The 20,680-nt window shown below is 48.7% G+C and overlaps 1 protein-coding gene across 1 annotated transcript in view; it reads left to right on the top strand.

Moving 5' to 3' along the window:
* The window catches only part of Wdr93 (WD repeat domain 93), a 53,217-nt gene that overhangs the window by 27,439 nt on the left and 5,098 nt on the right, over window positions 1-20,680 (top strand). The window contains exons 9-17 of the mRNA XM_052711816.1: window positions 515-599; window positions 5,524-5,695; window positions 7,511-7,578; window positions 8,071-8,157; window positions 9,310-9,429; window positions 10,331-10,544; window positions 11,974-12,037; window positions 13,150-13,306; window positions 13,627-13,831. Of these exons, the coding sequence (XP_052567776.1) occupies window positions 515-599; window positions 5,524-5,695; window positions 7,511-7,578; window positions 8,071-8,157; window positions 9,310-9,429; window positions 10,331-10,544; window positions 11,974-12,037; window positions 13,150-13,306; window positions 13,627-13,831 (1,172 nt within the window). The remainder of the gene's footprint in view (window positions 1-514; window positions 600-5,523; window positions 5,696-7,510; window positions 7,579-8,070; window positions 8,158-9,309; window positions 9,430-10,330; window positions 10,545-11,973; window positions 12,038-13,149; window positions 13,307-13,626; window positions 13,832-20,680) is intronic.

The following is a 20,680-nucleotide window of genomic DNA, read 5'->3' as shown; positions in this document are numbered from 1 at the left end:
TGTGTGTGTGTGTGTGTGTGTGTGTGTGTGTGTGTGTGTGTGTTTGCTACACCATCTCTCTGTGTAGCTAAAGCTGATTTTAGACTTGCCCTTTAGCCCAGGATGGCCTCAAACTCACAATCCTGCTGCCTCAGCCTTCCAAGTGCTGGCTTAAATGAAGTTTCTTTTTGACATCATATGGTTGAAATTTGTCTCTGTATTAGATGTGTCTTTCTTATTTTGTGCTGTGCATTATGCATATTCAGTAATATTGATAACACAGGGATATAAGAATTTATGAAATCCACCTAGCAATCAGAACTGATGTATCTGCCTTTTAAGTGTAGTATTTAGGCCATTTACATTTAATGTTGTTAGTGGCAAATTTGAGTTTAAGTCTACCATCTTTCTACTCCATTTCACTTGTCTTGTTCTTTCTTCTTCTTTTTCTTGATATCCTTAAGAATTGTTATTTTTAATGATTCCGTATAATCTCCTTTGTTAGCTTATTGGCTGTGCCTTTCCCTTATTTCAGGACTTAAACATTTGTTTTAAAAGTGACCTTAAGTTGAGTCCTCCAGTTTTCATAATGAAGATTAAACCCCCTAAGCCCATAGCAGGTAAGTAAGAGGTAGCTCTTGTTTCTTTGATTTCCCCATTATATCCCTCACTAGCCCTGCTCCACATTCCTGTTTTCCTACTTATTAGTAGTAATGTCTAATTAAATGCATAATTTTATCTCTGAGGCTCTAGGACTAATAACCAAAAGGAAACACAAATATTATAAGCATTCAGTTAGTAGAATTAGGAGATCAAAGAGAGACATCATTTATGATTGCGAGGCAGAATTAATTCATTCCCATATTTCTGTGTAAGTCATTATCACTCTTTTGCTTAGTGTCTGCAACCAAGCATGGAGATCATTCTAGAAGCTGAAGGTCTACCAAGGGAGAGTGGAAAGAAACCACAGTATAGTATTTTAAGTACAGTAATTGGAAACATGTAGGACCATGAAAACAGAAAGGAATGTCTAGCTCTGCCTAAGGATAAACAAAGGCTTTATCAAGGGAAGGGATGTTGGAGCAAGGTTTAGAAGGCCAAGAGTTGGCCCGAAGGAGGAGAGCGGTTAGCTGTTATAAGCAGAGAATATAGAGTATCTTGGCACTCACATGGTCTCAAAGACATACCAATAAAAATGTTTACCCACACCGGTAGGCTGTGTAGCATTATTTACAAGGGCAGCAGACTGGTTAGATAACATCTAGTATATGTTTTTATTTTTATTATTAAGAAATTCTCTGTTCATTTTACATACCAACCACAGATCCCCCTCTCCTCCCTCCTCCCACCCCCAGACTTTCTCCCCAACCCACCCCCCATTCCCACCTCCTCCAAGACAAGGCTTCCCATGGGGAGTCAGCAGAGCCTGGTACATTCAGTTGAGGCAGGCCCAAGCCTCCCACCCACCCCCACCCCCCCCAACCCCCCCACCCCCCGCATCAAATCTGCACAAGGTGTCCCACCCTAGGCACTGGGCTCCAAAGAGCCGGCCCATGAACCAGGGACAGATCCCAATCCCACTTCCTGGGGGCCCCCTAAACAGTTCAAGCTAAACAACTGTCTCGCCTATCCAGTATATTTATACAAAGGAATTCTTTGTAGCCATTAAAAATCAGAGAGAAGGGGCTGGAGAGATGGTTCAGCGGTTTAAGAGCACTGACTGCTCTTCCAGAGTACCCAGGTTCAATTCCCAGCACCCACATGGTGGCTCACAACTGTCTGTAACTCCAGTCCAGGGGATCTGACACCCTCACACAGACATATATGCAGGCAAAACACCAATGTACATGAAATAAAAGTAAATAAATTATTTTTTAAAAATCAGAGAGAAATGCAAAGGGCCAAGAATAGCCATTAACTTAAAAAAGAATCTTAGCTGACGCTGGAGATGTGGCTCAGCAGTTAAGAACATGTGTTGTTCTCACAGAGGACCCGAGTTCAGTTCCTAGCACCCACATGGTAGCTCACAACCTCTGGAACTCTAGTTCTAGTGGGACTCAATACCTTCATCTAACCTCTGTGGTTACCGGGGCATGTGCATGATGCACAGAAATACATGCAATCAAAACATACACACTAAATAAATAAATTAAAAATTTTAATGCTTTATTTAAAAAAGACAGAAGAGCTGGGCAGTGGTGGCACACACCCTTAATCCCAGCACTTGGGAGGCATGAGGCAGGAGGATCTCTATGAGTTCGAGGTCAGCCTGGTCTATAGAGTGAGATCCAGGACAGGCTCCAAAGCTGCACAGAGAAACCCTGTCTCAAAAAACCAAAAATAAAATTTTTTTAAAAGGACAGAAGTGTATTAGTGGGGGCTGGCACATGCTGCTCACACGTGCAGGCAAAACATCATATACAGAAACTGAAAATTAATTTAAAATGTTTTAAAGAATATTAGTGATAGGACTCCAAGGGCTGGAGAGATGGAGCAGTGGGTAAGAGCACTTGCTGCTCTCACAGGTGACCCACATTTGATTCCCAGCACCTACATGGTGGTTACAACCATCAATAACTCCAGTTCCAGGGAATCGGCCCCCTCTTCTGACCTCTGTGGGCACCAAGAATGCAGGCGGTGCACATATACATACGTGCAGGCAACACACACATAAAATAAATAAATATAATTAAAAATTTTAAAGGTTTGTTGCAAAACTATAGTAATTAAGAAAAGATGAGCCAGGTGGTGGTAGCGCACGCCTTTAATCCCAGCACTCGGGAGGCAGAGGCTGGCGGACCTCTGTGAGTTCGAGGCCAGTCTGGTCTCCAAAGCAAGTTCCAGGAAAGGCGCAAAGCTACACAGAGAAACCCTGTCTCGACAAAAAAAAAAAAAAAAAAAAAAAAAAAGATGAATCAACCAGACGGTGGCAGTGCACACCTTTAATTCCAGCACTTGGAGGCAGAGGCAGGCAGATCTCTGTGAGTTCAAGGCCAGTCTGGTCTACAGAGTGAGTTCCAAGACAGCCAGGGCTACACAGAGAAACCATGGCTCATGTCTCAAAACAAACAAAACAAGCAAAAAAAAATGAATCTGTAATCCTAGCATTTAGGGAGTCAGAGACAGGAGGATTATGAGTCCAAGGTCTGAGGACAACCTGAGCTACAAGAGATGCTGTCTCAAAAAACAAAAGATGAGTGAGTAAATAACAGAGACATCAATGAAATACAGAGACACAGGTAGATAGAAAGAGTTCTCAATCAGAAAAGCGGGCAAATGAAACAGGATAAAATACCCGAATATAAATCAATGGCCCAGGCATATTGGAGGTCGCATTGTAAGAACTGTCATTTCAGTAAATTGTGCTGGTTGTCCATGGTGAGACAAAGCCTGAGCCCTGCCTCATACTGTATGTAAAACTAATTCCAGGTGAATTGCAGAAGTCAGTATGAAAGACAAAACAAACAGACCTTCTAGAAAATTTAATTTCTAGGTAGGGAAAGACTCTTTTAAAAAGAAAGACTTACTTTAAATTAACTGTGTACGTGTGTGTCTATATGTGGTTATGTGAATTGGCGGGTGCAGGCCCCCAGTGGAATCCAGAGGAGTTGAAGCCTCTGGAGCTGGAGTTACAGGCATGTGTGAGCTGCCGAGCAGGGATGTCCTCTACAAAAGCAGTGTGTGATCTTGACCTCTGAGCCATCTCTCTGGTCCTAGAAAAGACTTCTCTCTCTCTCTCTCTCTCTCTCTCTCTCTCTCTCTCTCTCTCTCTCTCTCTCTTTCTCTCTCTCTCTCCCTCCCTCACACACACACACACACACACCACCACACACACATACACACCACACCACACACACCACACCCACACATACACACATACACACACACACACATACACACCACACCACACACACCACACACACACCACCCACACATACACACACACCACACCCACACTTACACACCATACCACACACACACATACCACACCACACTCACACCATACACACTCACACACACACACCACATGACACACACACATACACATGACACACAACACTTTAAAAGGAAAACACACACAAATACAGTAAAAGGAAAGTCTGGAAAGTTTAATTACATTAAAATTAAAAACTTCTAAGTTGAGCTGGTGGTTCTGTGACCCAGCCCTCATGATGCAACCTCTACTTTTAGGTCAGACTGTGCTACAAAGTGAATCCACTGACAGCCTGGGCTATGTACATCAAACAACAACAACAATAATAACAATAACAACAATAAAGCACAAAACCAAACAAAAAGCCCAGAGAGCATCTGTATGTCTAGGTGTATCATAAAAAGCATGGAAGAAGGGCTGGAGATGCGGCCTAGTTGGTAGAGGCCTGCCCTGTCTAGGATCCAGCATTTATACTCCTTTGTGGAGTGACCATCCATACCTGTTTGCCTAGCTAAAGACCTGAGTGATTTCCTGGGATGTGGAAATCTCTAAGGAAGCTTTAGAGAAAACTGGGATGGATGGATGGATGGATGGATGGATGGATGGATGGATGGATGGATATTTAGACAGATAGAGAGATAGATAGAGAGAGAGATAGAGTTGTAAGCGAATGCATGCCGAGAAACGTGTAAGTGTGGCAGTCGGTCTGGGATATAGCTCAGTAGGTAAAGTGTGCCTGCTGCTTAAGTCTGATGATCTGAGTTCAGATCCCCAGAACCCACATAAAAAGTGAGATATGGTGGTGTGTGCCTTATAACCCCAGTACTGGGAGGGAATGAGGGCAGATAGATGGATCCCTGGAGCTCCTTGTCCATTCAGCCTAGCTTAATCAATGAACTTCAAATTCAGTGAGAGACCCTGTCTCAAAAAATAAAGATAGAGAATGATCAAGGGAAGACCCCTGACATCTACCTCTGGCCTTCACACATACCTACAGTAACAAGTACATAGACACCACACACACACACACACACACACACACACACACACACACACACACACGTACAAAATGGCAGTGGTGGACTGGGGTGTACTTAATGGTAGGGTGATTGTCTACTGTGCGTGAGATCCTGGGTTTTATTCCTAACTCTAGAAAGCAGAGGAGGGTGGGTTGGGGAATGCAAGGTTACTAGGAAGAATAACAGGGAAGGTGACCAACAGGAGTCCTGTAGAAGAGGCGTGAGGGGAAGCCACAGAGACTGCATAGGAAGAGGAGTCTTCAGCAATAGCAGGAAGTCATTGCCAGGTTGGGGCCTTACTTTGGTGGAGAGACAGCAACACAGGCCTTGGCACACCATGGGCGTTTCCTTGACCTTTCTGCAGAAAACCTGGGATGCTGGGTTGCAGGGGTAGAGAGGGAGAACAGCTGCCCTCTGCCTGGGCTCTCTGAGTTTGTGCATTAAGGGAGAGGATGGCCAGGGCTGGATCCCTGGCTCACAGACCCACTGTGGACCAAAAGTGGGTTTCTGGGGTGAGTCTTCTGAAGGGAGCAGGGGGAACCAGCCAAGGGAAATGGGATTGCATTGAGTCCTGGGATCTCTTCAATCCAGGCACCACATTTAAAAGCCCCTTGGAGATTATTTCGAAGACAGAGGACTACTGTGGGCTAGGCTCTGGACAGAATCACTTCATCAAGGATGTGCAGTGGCAACAACACAGAGAGATCTTCTATGCCTCCCACAAGAAGTACCTGGAAGGGGAGTGGGAGGAGGAGCCACTCAGGTGAGTCTGAGGGAGGAGGAGCCACTCAGGTGAGCCTGAGGGAGGAGGCCCACTCAGGTGAGTCTGAGGGAGGAGGCTGCCGGGCCCTGCTTCCTGCATAGCCACAGAGCTGCTGCTGGCTCTGTACTCGCTGGACCAAAGCAAGGATCCCCTCTAAAACCTCTTTCTGGCTTGGGAGAACTTCAGCAGATTCTTTTTAAAAATGTATTTTAATTTACTTAATTAACTTTTAAAATTTTGTGTCTGGGTGTTTTGCCTACATGCACGTCTGTGTCCCGTGTGCATTCAGTGCCTGTGGAGATGAGAAGAGGGCCTCATCCCCTGGAACTGGAGTTGTAGACAGTTGTAAGCCATCATGTGGGTGCTAAGAATCTAAGCGCTCTAGAAGAGCAGCCAGTGCTTGTAACCACCGAGCAATCTGTCTAGCCCCAGCAGACTCCGGCAAAATGTTCTGTGGGACTGGTTTAAATACAGCTAGAAAGAAGACTGGGAACTAGAATTTTAAAGAAGGAATAGCTGTATGGCACAGTTGAACACTGTCTAGTATGCCCAAAGCCTGGGTTCAAAGCCCGGCACCCCAGACAAGGGGAAAGAAGCAGGAGCATATACCTACGGAGATGAGGAACAGTTACTTTAGATTCATGTGTGACTCCTTTTCTAGTTCTCCCTGGTTTTCAAAAAGGAGAAAGCACACAGAGAGAAGGTAACAAAAAGGGAAATAAGTTATCACCACTGTGGACATTTCCCGCCATTTCCTCTTGCTGTTTCACAGTGCTGGGATCTACAGGGCCTGTGTGTGGCAGGCAGGGTCTCTGCTGCTGAGCTCACCCAGCCTTCCCGTGTCTTTCTAAGTGTGATGTCATATAATCCATAGCTATCACAATGTGGTAGCAGTGACGTGTGCTAACACCTCGGTCAGTTGCCCACGTTCTGATGGTAAGAATAGCCCAGTGTCTGGAGCAGCCATGGTTTTAAGAACCGGCTTGCCTCACAGCTGTGTAGGACTTTGGAACATTCTTGTCTTCACATGACAAGTGAGACCTCTCATCTAGCTGGCAAGTGGACCTGAATGTCTTTACATCAGGACATGGTTCTGAAGGCTGAGCCTTAATGGCAGCCCTTTATTGTGAACTGAGACCCTCACCTGGCTTGATGGTGCCCACTTAGTTCCTACTGCCCAGCAAGATATTTAGGGATCACATTAATTATCCACTGTGGGAATACCATGAGAATCTGCAAACACTCCAAATAAGGGCCAGTTTATCAGTACACTTTGAGTTTTGAGACCCCATGGTGAGAAAGCATTTATGGAATGTCACCCTTGTCTGGTCTTTATTTATTTGTTTTGTTTTGTTTTTTCAAGACAGGGTTTCTCTGTGTAGTTTTGGTGCCTGTCCTGGATCTCGCTCTATAGACCAGGCTGGCCTCGAACTCACAGAGATCCGCCTGGCTCTGCCTCCTGAGTGCTGGGATTAAAGGCGTGTGCCACCACTGCTGGTCCCCTTGTCTGGTCTTCTTTAAAGGATCTCCTCTGAGGATAGAAGTGGCCTTCTAAAAGTGGGGCAGGGGGACCTCCTTTGGCTGGAGCTCCAACCTGTACCCTGCTGGCTTATGAGTGACCCACAACTTTGTTAGCATTGTCTTCATCTGTTTCCAAGGTCTGTGTGGCCCCTCAGCCACAGCATGGGGCTGTCACAGGACTCTGAGAGGCTCATTCTCAGAAACTAAGCCACTTCTGGTCTTAGTTACATATTATGCCACATTTCTTCTTGCCAAGGGGTCTACATGGTTCTGACTCGTATCTGTCTTTCCTAGTAAGGCCACATTCCACTTCTTCACTAATGCCATAGCCCCAGCGCCAATGGAGATCAAGAGCTCTCCAGGTAAACGGGAGTGGGACAGCGGTTGTCTGGGCAAAGGGGCTCTCCTGTGCCACATGGCAGATCTTGCATGGTGGGAAGGGGTGAAGGTGGAACCCAGGCTGCCAGCTGGCTCTTGGCAGTGTCTGTCTGGATATGTGTCCCTGAGCCCAACTTCCCTAAAATGGAAGCCACGGGACTTCAGGGAGGGACCGCCCTAGGGCGTGTGAGCGTTGACTGTCATGCCGCTTCCGGTCATCAACACACAACAATCGGACTGGACTCTGACATGCAAGCGGATGTCTTTCTAGAAGATGTAAAATAGCCTCCCTAGGAACAGCCTACCCTAGGAACAGCCTCCATGGAGGGACCAAACTGTTCTTCCTGGGAAGTCCGCCTTCTGCTGAGTGGAACCTACCAGAACAAATCGCTCCAGACTTCACAGGCAGTTACATGCCACACTAGCCAGAGACTGCCTCCTGTCTAATAATGCCTTTCTTCTCTCCCCATCTCCAGGGGCAGCCTGTATCCTCGGCATACACTGGACTGGAAGTCATAATTTCTTCCTCTATTCACTGAACAAAATTCTGAAGGATAAAACTGGTACTTTTTAATTAATTTATTTATTTGGTTGGTTGGTTTTTTGAGACAGGGTTTCTCTGTGTAGCTTTGGAGCCTTACCTGGAACTCACTCTGTAGCCCAGGCTGGCCTTAAACTCACAGAGATCCACCTGCCTCTGACTCCCGAGTGCTGGGATTAAAGGCGTGCGTCACCATGGGCCCGGCTTGAAACTGGTATTTTAACTGCTAAGGCTGAGACAGTGCCTTAGCCAGGGCTCTGAGAACACGTGCTTCTCCAGCTGAGCTGTGAGAGTGCGGCCTGAGGGAAGCAGAGCTATGCAGGCGGAAATGGGTGCTCAAGGCCTGTCCCCGGCTGTCACGGTTCTCATCCGCAGTGACAGTGTCCAGTGCACAGGCCCCGCAGAATGTAATGTGAAAGGAGAATGGGCCCGGCTTCAGAAGGCCGGTGCGTGGCCCAGCCCAGTGTACGGGAAAGGTGCCGTTTCAGGGTGTTGCTTCAGGTCCCAATGTCTTTTTTCTTTGAAACACAACGAAGTCATTATACGTCACTGTATGCTGAGTGTATTGGCTGTAAACAGCAAACTCCAGAGGTTTGATACAAGAAGACCTTTGCAGTTGTAACACAGGTAGTGATTGGTGCCTTGCACATCCATGGGCACAGCCCCATGGCCTTGAGTGGCACCTGCCTTTTACTCTCAGGCTGTGCTTTAGAAGTCACGTTGAGTATGCATGCAGAAGGAGTTGCTTTCCTCTGGCCCTCTCCCAAGCAGCCTGGCTTCTGACCCCACCTCTACCCCCACTTCCCCGCCCCCCAACCCGCTTGTCTACTGACTGGCTGTGGCCTTGGTCAAGTCACTTATCACCCAGTCTTACCTATGAAATGGGGTTCTAACAGGACCTGCTGTTAGAACTCTTCTGAAAATTCAATGAAATGCTACCTGCAACTTGTAACAAGCCTAACTGTGTCCTGTGAGTGCCCGCAAATGGCCACTAAACGTTAGCTGTGACTTAGTTTACTCTGGGAAGGGAGAGCACTGAAGAGAGATGTGGAGAGTCTAGACAAGGGGCTCCCAGTGCCCAGACGCTGGCTTGGGCAGACCAGTCTGGACCTCGGATTCCCCGGGTGGAGGCACTGGGCAGGGCAGGGCCTGACAAGTGGCCTCTTCCCTCTAGACTGTGACAACGTGTGGCCCTGCGCTGCGCCCATTACAGTCTCTCAGACCAGCAGCTCCTCCTCCTACCTGGCCCTTGCCTGTGAGGATGGTGTGCTCATTCTGTGGGACCTGGCCCAAGGTGAGTTCCCCATCTCAGTCCTCGACTGAGTACCTGATGGGTCTCCTCGGTGACCCAGGAGCTTGGGGATTCCTTCAGTCACTTTACGTTCCCAGTCCTCTTGGGGCAGCTGGGCCCGCTTTCCCGTCTTCGCTCCTAGAACACACTACTGAGCTTCTGTTGCCCAGGTCCTCGCTGAGAGCTTGCTCTGTGTCCAGCAGTGTACCAGGTCCTGAGGTGCACGTACCTTGTTATACTGTAGAGAAGATATGTCTCCCAGCACAGCCTGAGAGGCCCTGCAGCCTCCGCCCCCACCCCCTCACCCCACCCTCCCCACCCCCCACCCCCGCTCTCAGAGAAAGCAGGTCTTCTTCCACGCTCTTCCCGCCAGTCAGCAGGAACTCTGAGGGACCTAGAAACTGGTCAAAGCAAGACCAGCAGCGGTTCCGGTGGGCAGCACCACGGTGGGGGCCGAGGTTCCTGGCCCAGCTTTGCGGATGCAGAGATGGTGACATCTGAAAGGATCCACTAGCCAGGCCTCAGCGGGGATCGCGGATTAACAGTGGCTCACAGTCCCTTAGCCAGCAGCTCCTTTTCGTTTCAAGGGGAGGATACTGGTCGATTCTTGTTTGGCTGTACACACACATGCAGTTTCTAAAGCCCATCTGTATGCTGTGCATCGTCCCTGTTGCTCTCCTCCCCTTCCTCCTTAGCCTTGGTCCCCGTCCCCAAACTCCTCTCTAGGCATGCGACTCTCCATGGTTCTGCAATGGGCGTGGGTTTCCCCTTGCAGAGGCTGCGCATTGCTTGACTTGGTCCTTACCCCACACATGTCCCTCACACGCTTCCAGGTCACAGAACTAGAACCCATGGCTGCTACCTCATCTTTTTCTGACCAGCTGGAGTAATCTTTTCTCCCCAGGATTCCTCTTTGGGGTCATTGCTCTGCCCGAGGGGTGTTTCTGCGAAAGTATTCACTTCCTAAGATTCTTCCTGGTGCATGAAGGACGGAACATGTATCCTGAAGGCCCGGTGAAGTCTGAAATGATGTGTGTGGTGCTCTGCACTAATGCTTCCCTCCACCTGGTGACAGCCAGCAGGACCAGTGGACCCACCAGCAAGGTGCTTCTTGAGAGGTCAGTGGCTTAGGGACAGGACAAGGTGATAGCCTGCCAGACAGATGACGCTGTCCCACAGGAAAGGCTGGCAGCCTCTGAGAGAGTCCATGGCCATAGCCACCACTCTCCTGGCCGGAGCACGGTGGAATGTGGGTAAGGTACAGTTCTCTAGAAAAACTATCCCTTTCCTATGCCATATGACCGCACAGAGGCTCAGTTCTCCCAAAATTACTTCCCCCAGTTTCCCCAGAGATCTTTAAGAGAAAATTTGTTTAAATAAGGCCAGGCATAGTGGCAGACACCTTTAATCTTAGCACCAGGAAGCAAAGGAGCTTGGGCTACATAGTGAGTCTCAGCCCCTCAGGGCTTCATAGTGAGACCCTGTCTCAAAAACGTTTTTTTTTTTTAATATTGTATGCATGCAAATGAATCCATACAGTGTGTGTGTGTGTGTGTGTGTGTGTGTGTGTGTGTGTGTGTGTGTGTAAGGATGATGAGATAAACTCACTCTGTAGCCCAGGCTGGCCTCAAACTCACTGAGATCTGCCTGCCTCTGCCTCCCAAGTGCTGGGATTAAAGGCTTATGCCACCATTGCTGCTCGCTCTCTCTCTCTCTCTCTCTCTCTCTCTCTCTCTCTCTCTCTCTCTCTCTCTGTTTTGGTTTTTCGAGACAGAGTTTCTCTGTGTTGTTTTGGTGCCTGTCCTGGATCTCGCTCTGTAAACCAGGCTGGCTTCAAACTCACAGAGATCTGCCTGCCTCTGCCTCCCGAGTGCTGGGATTAAAGGACTGTGCCACCACCTCCCGGCTTATCATTCCTTTGATTTAAGAATTTATCACCTATGTATGATTTTGCCTCTAAACAGTGCATGTATTAAGTAGTGTGTATTTAGGAAACTTGGCCTGGATCCGTATTCTGTGAACCTCCAGTTGGCTTTCTGTTTCTGTTTACTCTGACTTGCTTTATGACATTGATCACGAGAGCTCTGCATGTTGGTTCATGTAGCTCCAGTTTCCGTGGCGTGTCGTATTCTGCGGCTTAAGCCGTCTCCTGCTGGTGAGTCCCTCACTCTTCCTGCTTTTGTCTGTTTGTCTGTTTGTTTTGCTACTATGAACGATCTCTTCACATATCTGCTGGTCTACATCAACAGTATCTCTGGAAGCGGGAGAGATGGCTCAGTCGTTAAGAGCACTGACTGCTCTTCCAGAGGTCCTGGGTTCAATTCCCAGCATCCACATGGTGGCTCACAACCATCTGTAATAGGATCTGATGCCCTCTTCTGGTGTGCATTTGTGTATATGCAGACGGAGCACTCATATACAAAATGGACATAAATGAAACCCCAAAAGGAAATTTTAAAAAAGTTTCCCTAGGATAAATACCTAGGAGAAGATGGTAAAAGTCTGAAACCTTTACAGCAAGAGAATGCCCCTTTTTGTGCCCCACAGGTCCGTGACGCACCCGGAAGAAGACATCTGTACAGTGGCCCCGGTCCCAGCTTTGCCTGGCATGGTAGGTTCTCAGGCCCTTGATCCTCTCCTGTGAATGTGTTCATCATCCCTTCCAGTCCAGTGCGTGCTAGACTTTGGGTTTGCTTTGGGGTATGTGGACATGAAAGAGAAACTCCAAGGCTGGGTGGCAGTCGTGCTCAGCAGTAGAGTAAATGTTAGCAGGCCCCGGATTCAATCCTAAGCACCAAATAAACACTAACACACCAAAGAGAAAGCCCTCCGATGCGGCTCACATTCCATCAGGACACAGATCGCCAACGAGCTGCCCTGGAACACAAGAAAGGCTGACGTCATCTGTAATGTAACAGAGTAGGGACCACCTAACGCAGAAGTTGTGGAGGGGAGGGTAGTGTGGCAGGAGGGGACAGCAGAGCCGGAGAAGTTGAGACAGCATCAAAAGGTACTACCCAAAGTTGAGGTTTGGAGGTGTGAAGAAGGAGGAGGTTGGGTGTGGGGCAGAGGGACCAGCCTTCGTATGCTGGCAGAGGATGCAGACATACCTCCTATAGATGAGACCCACAGCATGGAGAGGTAGGAACAGGGAACATCATCTTCTAAGCGGGTCTAGAGCCCACATGCTGACCTGCCTCTGGATGCAGCTGAAGGAGAAAAAGTCATCATGGCTGGTCCTGCCACCTTCTGCTGATTCCCTGATCCTTTCAGGGTCTATGATGGAGACACAGGCTAGCAAGAAAGTCCGTGATTTCTGGTGTGGCTTGGCAGAGGATGAGGCCCTATAGAGCCCAGGGAGGCTCTTAGACCACAAGTCTACAAATGTCCGTTCTGTGTCCACCAGCAGTTAATCACTGTCAAAGCTAGTGTACTGTTGGGTCCCTATGGTCCCCAGGAGGTGAGTGGACCTGACAAGACCAGGAGAATGGGTTCATAAGTGACAGAGAGGGACCCCAGGGGCACGCAGGAAGGGCCCTGAATAAGGGAATGAGAGCAGCACCCTAGACTGAGAACCAGCTTTTTCCTTGTGGCAGCGAGTGTCTGAAGTGGGACAGATGCCAGGAGGTAAGAAGAGGAGTCCTGGAGCAGGGTCCCAAGGTGGCCTCGACCCTCTGCCTTTGTGAGAGCCAAGTCTGAGAGTCCTTTCCCTTTCTTTCCCAGGTGCTCATCTTTTCCAAGAACCACTCTATAAGCCTCCTGGATGTGGCCAAGGCCGAAATCATCTGTGCCTTTGCAGCCCCTCTGCACCACCGGCAGGAGATGCCCTGGAAGCCGTTGTTTGTTATATCTCCACACCACCCATATTTTCTGCTTCATGGTATGGAAGGGACTGTGAGGGCAGCTACCCGGTGCTGGGGCCTCCTACACTCTTCATTGACCTCCCACAAAAGCTTGGCCACAGTTACTCGGTTTCCTCCTTAGTCCCCTCTGCCCCAGGCCAAACGAGGCTGCAGCCTGGTTCCCACAAGGGTCTTTGATAAAATGCTGGCAAGGTCTTTGTTCTACATAATTAAGTAATTCCCTCCCAACCCCAGCCAGGTAAGCCGCTCCATACACAGAGGACAGACACGCACCCTGAAGACCCTTGCCCCGTGAGAAGGCAATTCCACTGAACACGGTGCTCTCCTTTCCTAACAGGACCTTGCCCAGATGGTAACACCACACCTACGGATGGTGCCAAGGACACCACAGATTCTGTTTTCTGCTTTAAATTTGAGGACTATCCCCTCCTGAAAGATAGCTCCAAAAACTGCACCATTTCTCAAAAGGACTTGGAAGATAACCAGGCCTTCTCTCAGGTGCTGCCACTGGAGAAAAGATGTGAGCAGTTCCTCCAGAAGAGGTAAGGCCCCGCCCAGCTGTGGGGTGTGTCTGGTGAGCCATCACTGAGTGTGGTTTGCGGTTAAGAGCCTTTCCATACTTAATTACTGCTAACTGAAGGGTTCTCACCATCTGAGCCAACCTATCCTACTCTGTGAGCTCTAGGCCTGGTCTTTTTTTTTTTTTTTTTCGAGACAGGGTTTCTCTGTGTAGTTTTGGTGCCTGTCCTGGATCTCGCTCTGTAGACCAGGCTGGCCTCGAACTCACAGAGATCCACCTGGCTCTGCCTTCTGAGTGCTGGGATCAAAGGCGTGCGCCACCACCGCCTGGCTCTAGGCCTGTTCTTAAGAAAAGTAACTGCTCTTCCAGAGGACCCAGGTTCTATTCCCATCACTTACATGGTAGCTCACAACCATCCTGGAACTGACCCCTTTTTCTGGCCTCTGCTGGTCCCAGACATATACTGGTGCACAGACATGCAGGCAGAACACCTATATGTTGGGGGTAGAGACCCAAAGACCAATCAGCAGAACCAAAGTCTGAACTGAGAGTCTGTATTAAGCCGACAGAACAACACTTCTCATAAAGCAGCCTGAAATGCATTCTACAGGGAGATTTTAAAGGCAGTGAACACAGAAAAACTACATCCTGATTGGCAGTTGTAGGGAGAAGAAAAGCAAGCAAGCAGTTTAACAAAAGCCTAAAACATGCAGTTAGCTGGAGCATTTCGACCCCAAGTTTCTAGAACAGGGTTTGGTACTTTCCAATGGGGCTTTTAACAGCAAGGGGCGGGGGAGAGGGGGGTCTGGTTCTGGTTAAACCAAAGATGGCTCCCGCTTTAGACAAGATGAAGAAATACTTGACCTGTCACACTACACACATAAAATAAAACAATTTTCTCTTTAAAATAAACAAGATGAATGTCTCTTGAAGAGCATGCATCCATGTCCTGTAGGAACACACAGCCACACTTATATACCACATACAAAAAGGAAGAATAAAAAAGGAGGGACGGAGGGAGGGAGGGACGGAGGGAGGGAGGGAAGGAGGGAGGGAGGGAGGGCGTGCTTTATTCAAGTTTCCTGCCGTGACTCTTCTTTTTCGTTCGTTGGTTCATTCATTCATTCATTATAACAGGTTCAGCTGACTATAGCCATTGGGATGCACCAGCACACTTACTCATTTTGAAAATTACAGGTTTTGTTGGGTCCAGGGATGTGTGTGCTGGTCAAGTGCTCTAGCCCTGAGCCACACTCCCACCTCCTATTATATTATAAGAATTGGGTTTTTATTCTTCGAGAATTTCGTAGATATCCACAGTATATTTTCATCATTTCCATCCTCTCCTGCCTTTCTTCACCCCCTCTCAGCCCTTACTACACACCCCTTCCCAACTGTGTGTACTTTGTTGTTGGTTTTTTTAACCTCTGAGTCCGGTTAGTGTTTCCCATGTGCACATTGGTGTAGAGCCATCCATTAGAGCATGGGCAACCGAACAGGGGCTCCACCCTGAAGAAAACTGGCTTCCCCTCCCACAGTACTCAACAACTGCCAGTAGCTTCTCTGATAAGGGTGGGACTTCCTGAACGCTTCCTCATCCACACTGTAGTGCTGACGGCCTGCTCTGTGTAGTTCTTGTGTAGGCAACCACAGCTGGGTGAGTGCATGGGGCCATGGTTCCGTCATGCTCAGAAGACCTTCTTTACACTGACCTCTGGCTCCTGCAAACGGTGTGCCACTTCTTCCTTGACGTTCCCTCTGCCTGGGTGGGAAGGGGGTGACAGAGATGTCAGTTTAGGGCTGAGCACTCTGCATCCACTTAATCTCTGCACTTGGACCAGTTGTGAATCTCCGTAAGTGACTGCCACTTTTTGCCACTGCAAAAGAAAAGTTTACTTATTTATTTATGAAGGCTGAGAGGTGCACTGATAATGTGGGTATAAAGATAAGTATTTAGAAAACAGTTTAATACTATGTCCGTTTAGCAGAATACCGTAGTGGTAAGTTCTCCCTTAGGGCCTATGACCTCCCCAGGGATGGGTCTCTGGTGAGGTTTACAGTACCAGGTACGAGCTCCCTTCTGTGGAGCGGGCCTCCAATCCAGTTTTTAACCATGGTTGGTTACCCCCATACCTTCATGCCACTGTTACACCAATAGACGCATCCTGACAAGCTGGTCATCACTGTAGCTCTCAGGGTTCACAGCCGGGTAAGACTGTTAATGACTTTTCTCCCAGAGCAGCCTACAGAACACTCACTGGTACTATAGATACTAGCCAGCAGGGAGGAAACTTCCAATCCAGTACCAGCTTGATTTCTCCATATGCTATGACCAAAGTGTATGATGTCTTCAAAAATGGTGTCTTACCATCAAGTTCTGGTGGGCAGCTAAGAACAGTGGCAGTGTCCTGTAGTGCTGAGGGGCAGGTATCTGGTACCCCCGGACAAACAACTCCGAAGGACATGTCCCACATCCTAGCACTGAGCTTCTGTCAGGGGCATTCTCTCTCTGTGCAGGGCCTACTCGTTTTAGATCAAGTCTTATCGGAACACAGCTTTGCAGATAGCCTGTGGCTGCTTGTGTGCTACCATGGCAGAGGTAAGTAATTGCCATGGAAACCACATGACTCTCGAGGTCTGAATTGTTTGCTCTCTGGCCATTTATAGGAAATGTTTGTCTACCACTGACCTTTGACCTCCTTTTCTCCATCACAGACGGTTATTATGGGCGAATTTCTCCTCTTTTCTTTATTTCCACTTCCTCCAATCCTTTTGCTAGCTTTCCTTTCTGCTCAAAAAGCCCAGTGAACAGTGCTCAGACTTCTGGGAGGAACAGGAGTCTCTTCCAGCCCATCTCACAGGACATTTCAGGGACGTAATGGTGTCTATGGCAGTCCGGCCACTTCTTTTAGGTGGGATGGGTTCATTGGTGGGTCTCTGTAGCCTCAGCCCTGGCCTGACATTCCAGAGCTGTGTGACTCACAGGTCCATTCCCTTCCAAGACCTCTCTGTCCTCATAAAAAGTGGCCTGTGAGCTTCAGTGGTTTCTTCAGGCAAGTCCATCAGACTCTCTCCCTGTTCTTCATTTAAACCCTTCCTCCAGGAAGTACAATGACCAAGCTATAGAGATTTGAGGCCAGACGGGCCGGGGCTTGAATTCTAACTCTTCCAATTACTAGCTGTGAGACCTGATTGGTCACCCTTTCAGAGCCTGTCTCCATGCTCACTTAAAGCACAGGTACAGAGTACCTACCACCTGCCAGGCCATGTCATGGACATTTTGACTAGACCTGACTTCCGGGGCTTGTAGGTGAGCTAGTATAAACAAAATGCCAGACAGACAGATTGTTTCTTAGTCAACTGTTCTATTGCTGTGAAGGACACCAAGACCAGGGAAACTCTTTTTTTTTTTTTTTTTTTTTTTTGATGGTGGTAGTGCAGGCCTTTAATCTCGCACAGGAAGCAAAGACAAGCAGATCTCTGTGAGTTTAAGGCCAGCCTGGTCTACATAGGAGTTCCAAGCCAGCCAGGGCTCCATAATGACACTGTGTTTAAGAAAGAAAAAAACAAAGCAGAGCAAATAAGGGCACCCTGGAATACAGTGTCTAGAGCCTTCCTCTCAGGCTTTATTCTGTCACATGACCCTCTCTAGAAAAAACAGAGGTGGGGAAGTAGCAGGGTCTGCAGATGTAGCTTGGTTGATTAGTATTAGTATGCACTAAGTCCTAAGTTGACCCTCAGCACCACATAAACCTGGTAGGGCAACTCTTATAAAGCAAACATTTAACTGGGGGCTTTTTTACAGTTTCAGAGGTTTAGACCATTATCATCACGGGGGAGAACATGGAGGGGAGGCATAGTTGGAGAAGTAGCTGAGAGCTACAGCTTGATCCCCAAAGGAAGGGAGAAAAAGAGTTTTGAAGCCTCAAAGCCCACCCTCAGTGACACACTTCTTCCAACAAGGCCACACCTCCTGATCCTTCTAATCCTTTCAAACAGTGCCACTCCCTGGTGACTAAGCATTCAGATATATGAGCCTATGGGGCCACTCTCATTTAAACTACCACAGGTTGTTTCCTCCAGAAATAGTAGGTATGATGTGCCCGTCCATTAGAATCAGCATGCCTCAGGGCTGGAGAGATGAGTCAGAGGTTAAGAGAGCTTTGCTGCTCCTGCAAAGGACTGGAGTTTGATTCCCAGCATCCACAGGATAGCTCACAACTGCCTGTAACCCAAGTTCCAGAGGCTGTGACATCATCTTCTGGCCTCCGAGGGTACTGCATGCATGTAGTGCACACACATATATGCAGGCAAAACACTCACACGCATAAAATAAATCTAAAAGAATTTTTAAACAATCAGAATGCCTGGGGGAAATCCTGAATATGACCACTAGGTGGCAGCACAGCTCCCCTCTGCTTTCTCTTTCACTGGGCACATTGACACTTTCCTCCCACTTTTCTAGAAAGGAAGAGCGGGTCTTTGCCTGCCGGGCTGGTTACCACCTCTGAGCTGTGCTCCAGCCTCTTACCTGCTTCGCCCTCCCTACGTTGTGCTGAGTGGCTTACGTGGCTCTCAGTGTCTCCTGGGAGGAAGTGTGACCCTTGATGAGGAAAGAAGCACGGTCTGGTAGTTCTTGGAGGAGGAGGGGACTGTGGGAGAGGGGGCTGTTTGTCAACACCGCCGGGTTAGAGGTTTCGCAGCCGTGCTCAGGAGCTCTTGTTCTGGACTCTGGGGACCTGCTCTTCAGATAAATTTAGGGGAGAGTATCATGCTGTCTACACTGTACTTCTAAACTACCCAGGGAAGTATTTATAGAGACAGAAAGGGAGAGTGATGAGCGATGATGAAATCGGGGGAAATGTTTAGAGTGCCAGGGAGCTAACGCTAAGGACGGCGAGTGTGGGTGAAGTTCACTGTGCTGTTTGCCTCCTTTGCACGGGCTTGACGGCTTTCCAAAGGAAAGACAGGGTGACAAACCACTGCGGTAGACGACAGCGCCGTCCTGGTGTGGGGTCGGGAAGATGGGGAGCGTGCACCTGAAGGAGCACTGGTGACAGTGGGTGATGAGCAGGTGTGCTGGTTTCCTTTGCGTTTTCCCTCTCTGCAACTTTCCTACCAAAGGTCCGCTGCTTTGGCCAACAGACTGAAACAGTCGGGAAGGGGTGTCTCCAGCATGAGAACAGGCTGTGGCTGTGGGCTGGTGCTTGCCCGGGGCGTGGCCTGGAGCTGCTGGTGCTCCCGGGCTGGTTGGGTGCTCTGTGAACTCCTTCCCTCCATTTCTGTCTATTCTTAACCAGCCCCCTCCCTTTAGTGATTAGAAAGGGTGACATTTCCCACTTTACCTAAAGGTCAGTAGACACCCACCTGTGGGTCACAGCTGGAGTCTGGATAACTCACTTCCCTCTGGCCACAGACTGACATTTCTAACCGAGTGACCCTTAGCCAAGTGATCTTGTCACAGCTAGCTGCTGAGCCCAACTTCAGCCCAGGAAAGTTGTCTTAAGAGTAGAGCTATGGCTTAATAGAATCGATTCCCACTGTTACAAAACGGACTTGGAAGCCAGGCATAGCAGCACGTGTCTGGGACCTCAACGCTTGGGGCGCTGAGGCAGAAAGGTGGGATTCTGAGACCACCCTGGGCTACTGAGGGAAACCCTGTCCTAAAATCAGAAAGAAAATAAGAAGAGTGTGTGTGTGTGTGTGTGTGTGTGTGTGTGTGTGTGTGTGTGTGTGTACACACATACTTGTAGAAATTTGAAAGACATGAATATGCAAAAAGAAACTTACATAACCCATAAGCTACCACCCCAAATCATCAGCACTACACTAACATCTCCTTCCTGGTCCCTCCGCTCGGCATGCTCACCAAGTGAAGATCATGTTGCATGCTCACTCTTTTGTCTGGGTTTCTGTTGCTCCAAAATATAACTTTCTGTGAATGTGTGCATGTATGTGGATGTTCATCTGAGGATATGCGTGCACATGTGTGGGGTGCCTGTAGAAGCCAGCGACACAGGTGTTCTCCTCCTTACTCTATAGACACCATTCACCTTGAGTATCTATCTCTGTTTGGTTGTTGTGGTTTTTCAGGGGTTTTGTTTGTTTTTATTGTACCGGTGTGTGTGTGTGTGTGTGTGTGTGTGTGTGTGTGTGTGTGTGTGTGTGTGTACACAAGAGTTCAGGTGCCCTAGGAGATCAGAGGTGTTGGATCCCTTGGAGCTTTAGTTCCAGGTAGTTGCTAGCTATCTGATGTGGGTGCTGGGTGTGAAACTGCCCAGAGGAGTACTTGCTCCTAACCACTGAGCCATCTCTCCAACACCGTTCCTTCGTTCGTTTGGTTTTTGAGACAGCCTTTCACTGGCGTGGGGCTTGCCCACTAGGCGAGGCTGGCTAACCTCTGAGCCCCAGGGGCCTGTTTGTCCCCCCCTTCCCAGCTCTGGGATTGCAAGTGTGCGCCACCACTCCTGGGATCTAACTTGGGTCTCTATGGCCGCAGAGCAAGCTCTGTGCAGATGGACCGCTCTCCCCAGTCCCTCGTTTCCAGAGGTAACTTTATTGTGCTGTCAACTTCCTGGCACTGTAATAAGACACCTGAGACTGGCTTGCAGTTCTGCAGATTTCAGTCCGCGGTCATTGGACGTTTGCTGGGAGTCTGTGGTGAGGCAGCACAGTGGGGAGCATGGGCCGGGATGAGACTGCACCCCATGACACTCCAAGCAAAAGGAGGAGGAGGAGAGGCTGGGGTCCCACAATCCCCTTTGAGGCACACCCCAAATAACCAAACCCCCACTGAGCCCACCTCTTAATGTGTCCCCACTTCCCAATAGCACCACACTGGAGACTAAACCTGTAACTCATGGACCTCTAG

The sequence above is a fragment of the Peromyscus californicus genome, unplaced genomic scaffold (genome assembly GCF_007827085.1).
Source record: "Peromyscus californicus insignis strain IS unplaced genomic scaffold, ASM782708v3 Scaffold_4__1_contigs__length_199733344, whole genome shotgun sequence".
NCBI lineage: Eukaryota > Metazoa > Chordata > Mammalia > Rodentia > Cricetidae > Peromyscus > Peromyscus californicus.
The sequence above is the reverse complement of the archived record's forward strand: the minus strand, read 5'-3'. Positions and strand labels throughout refer to the sequence as shown.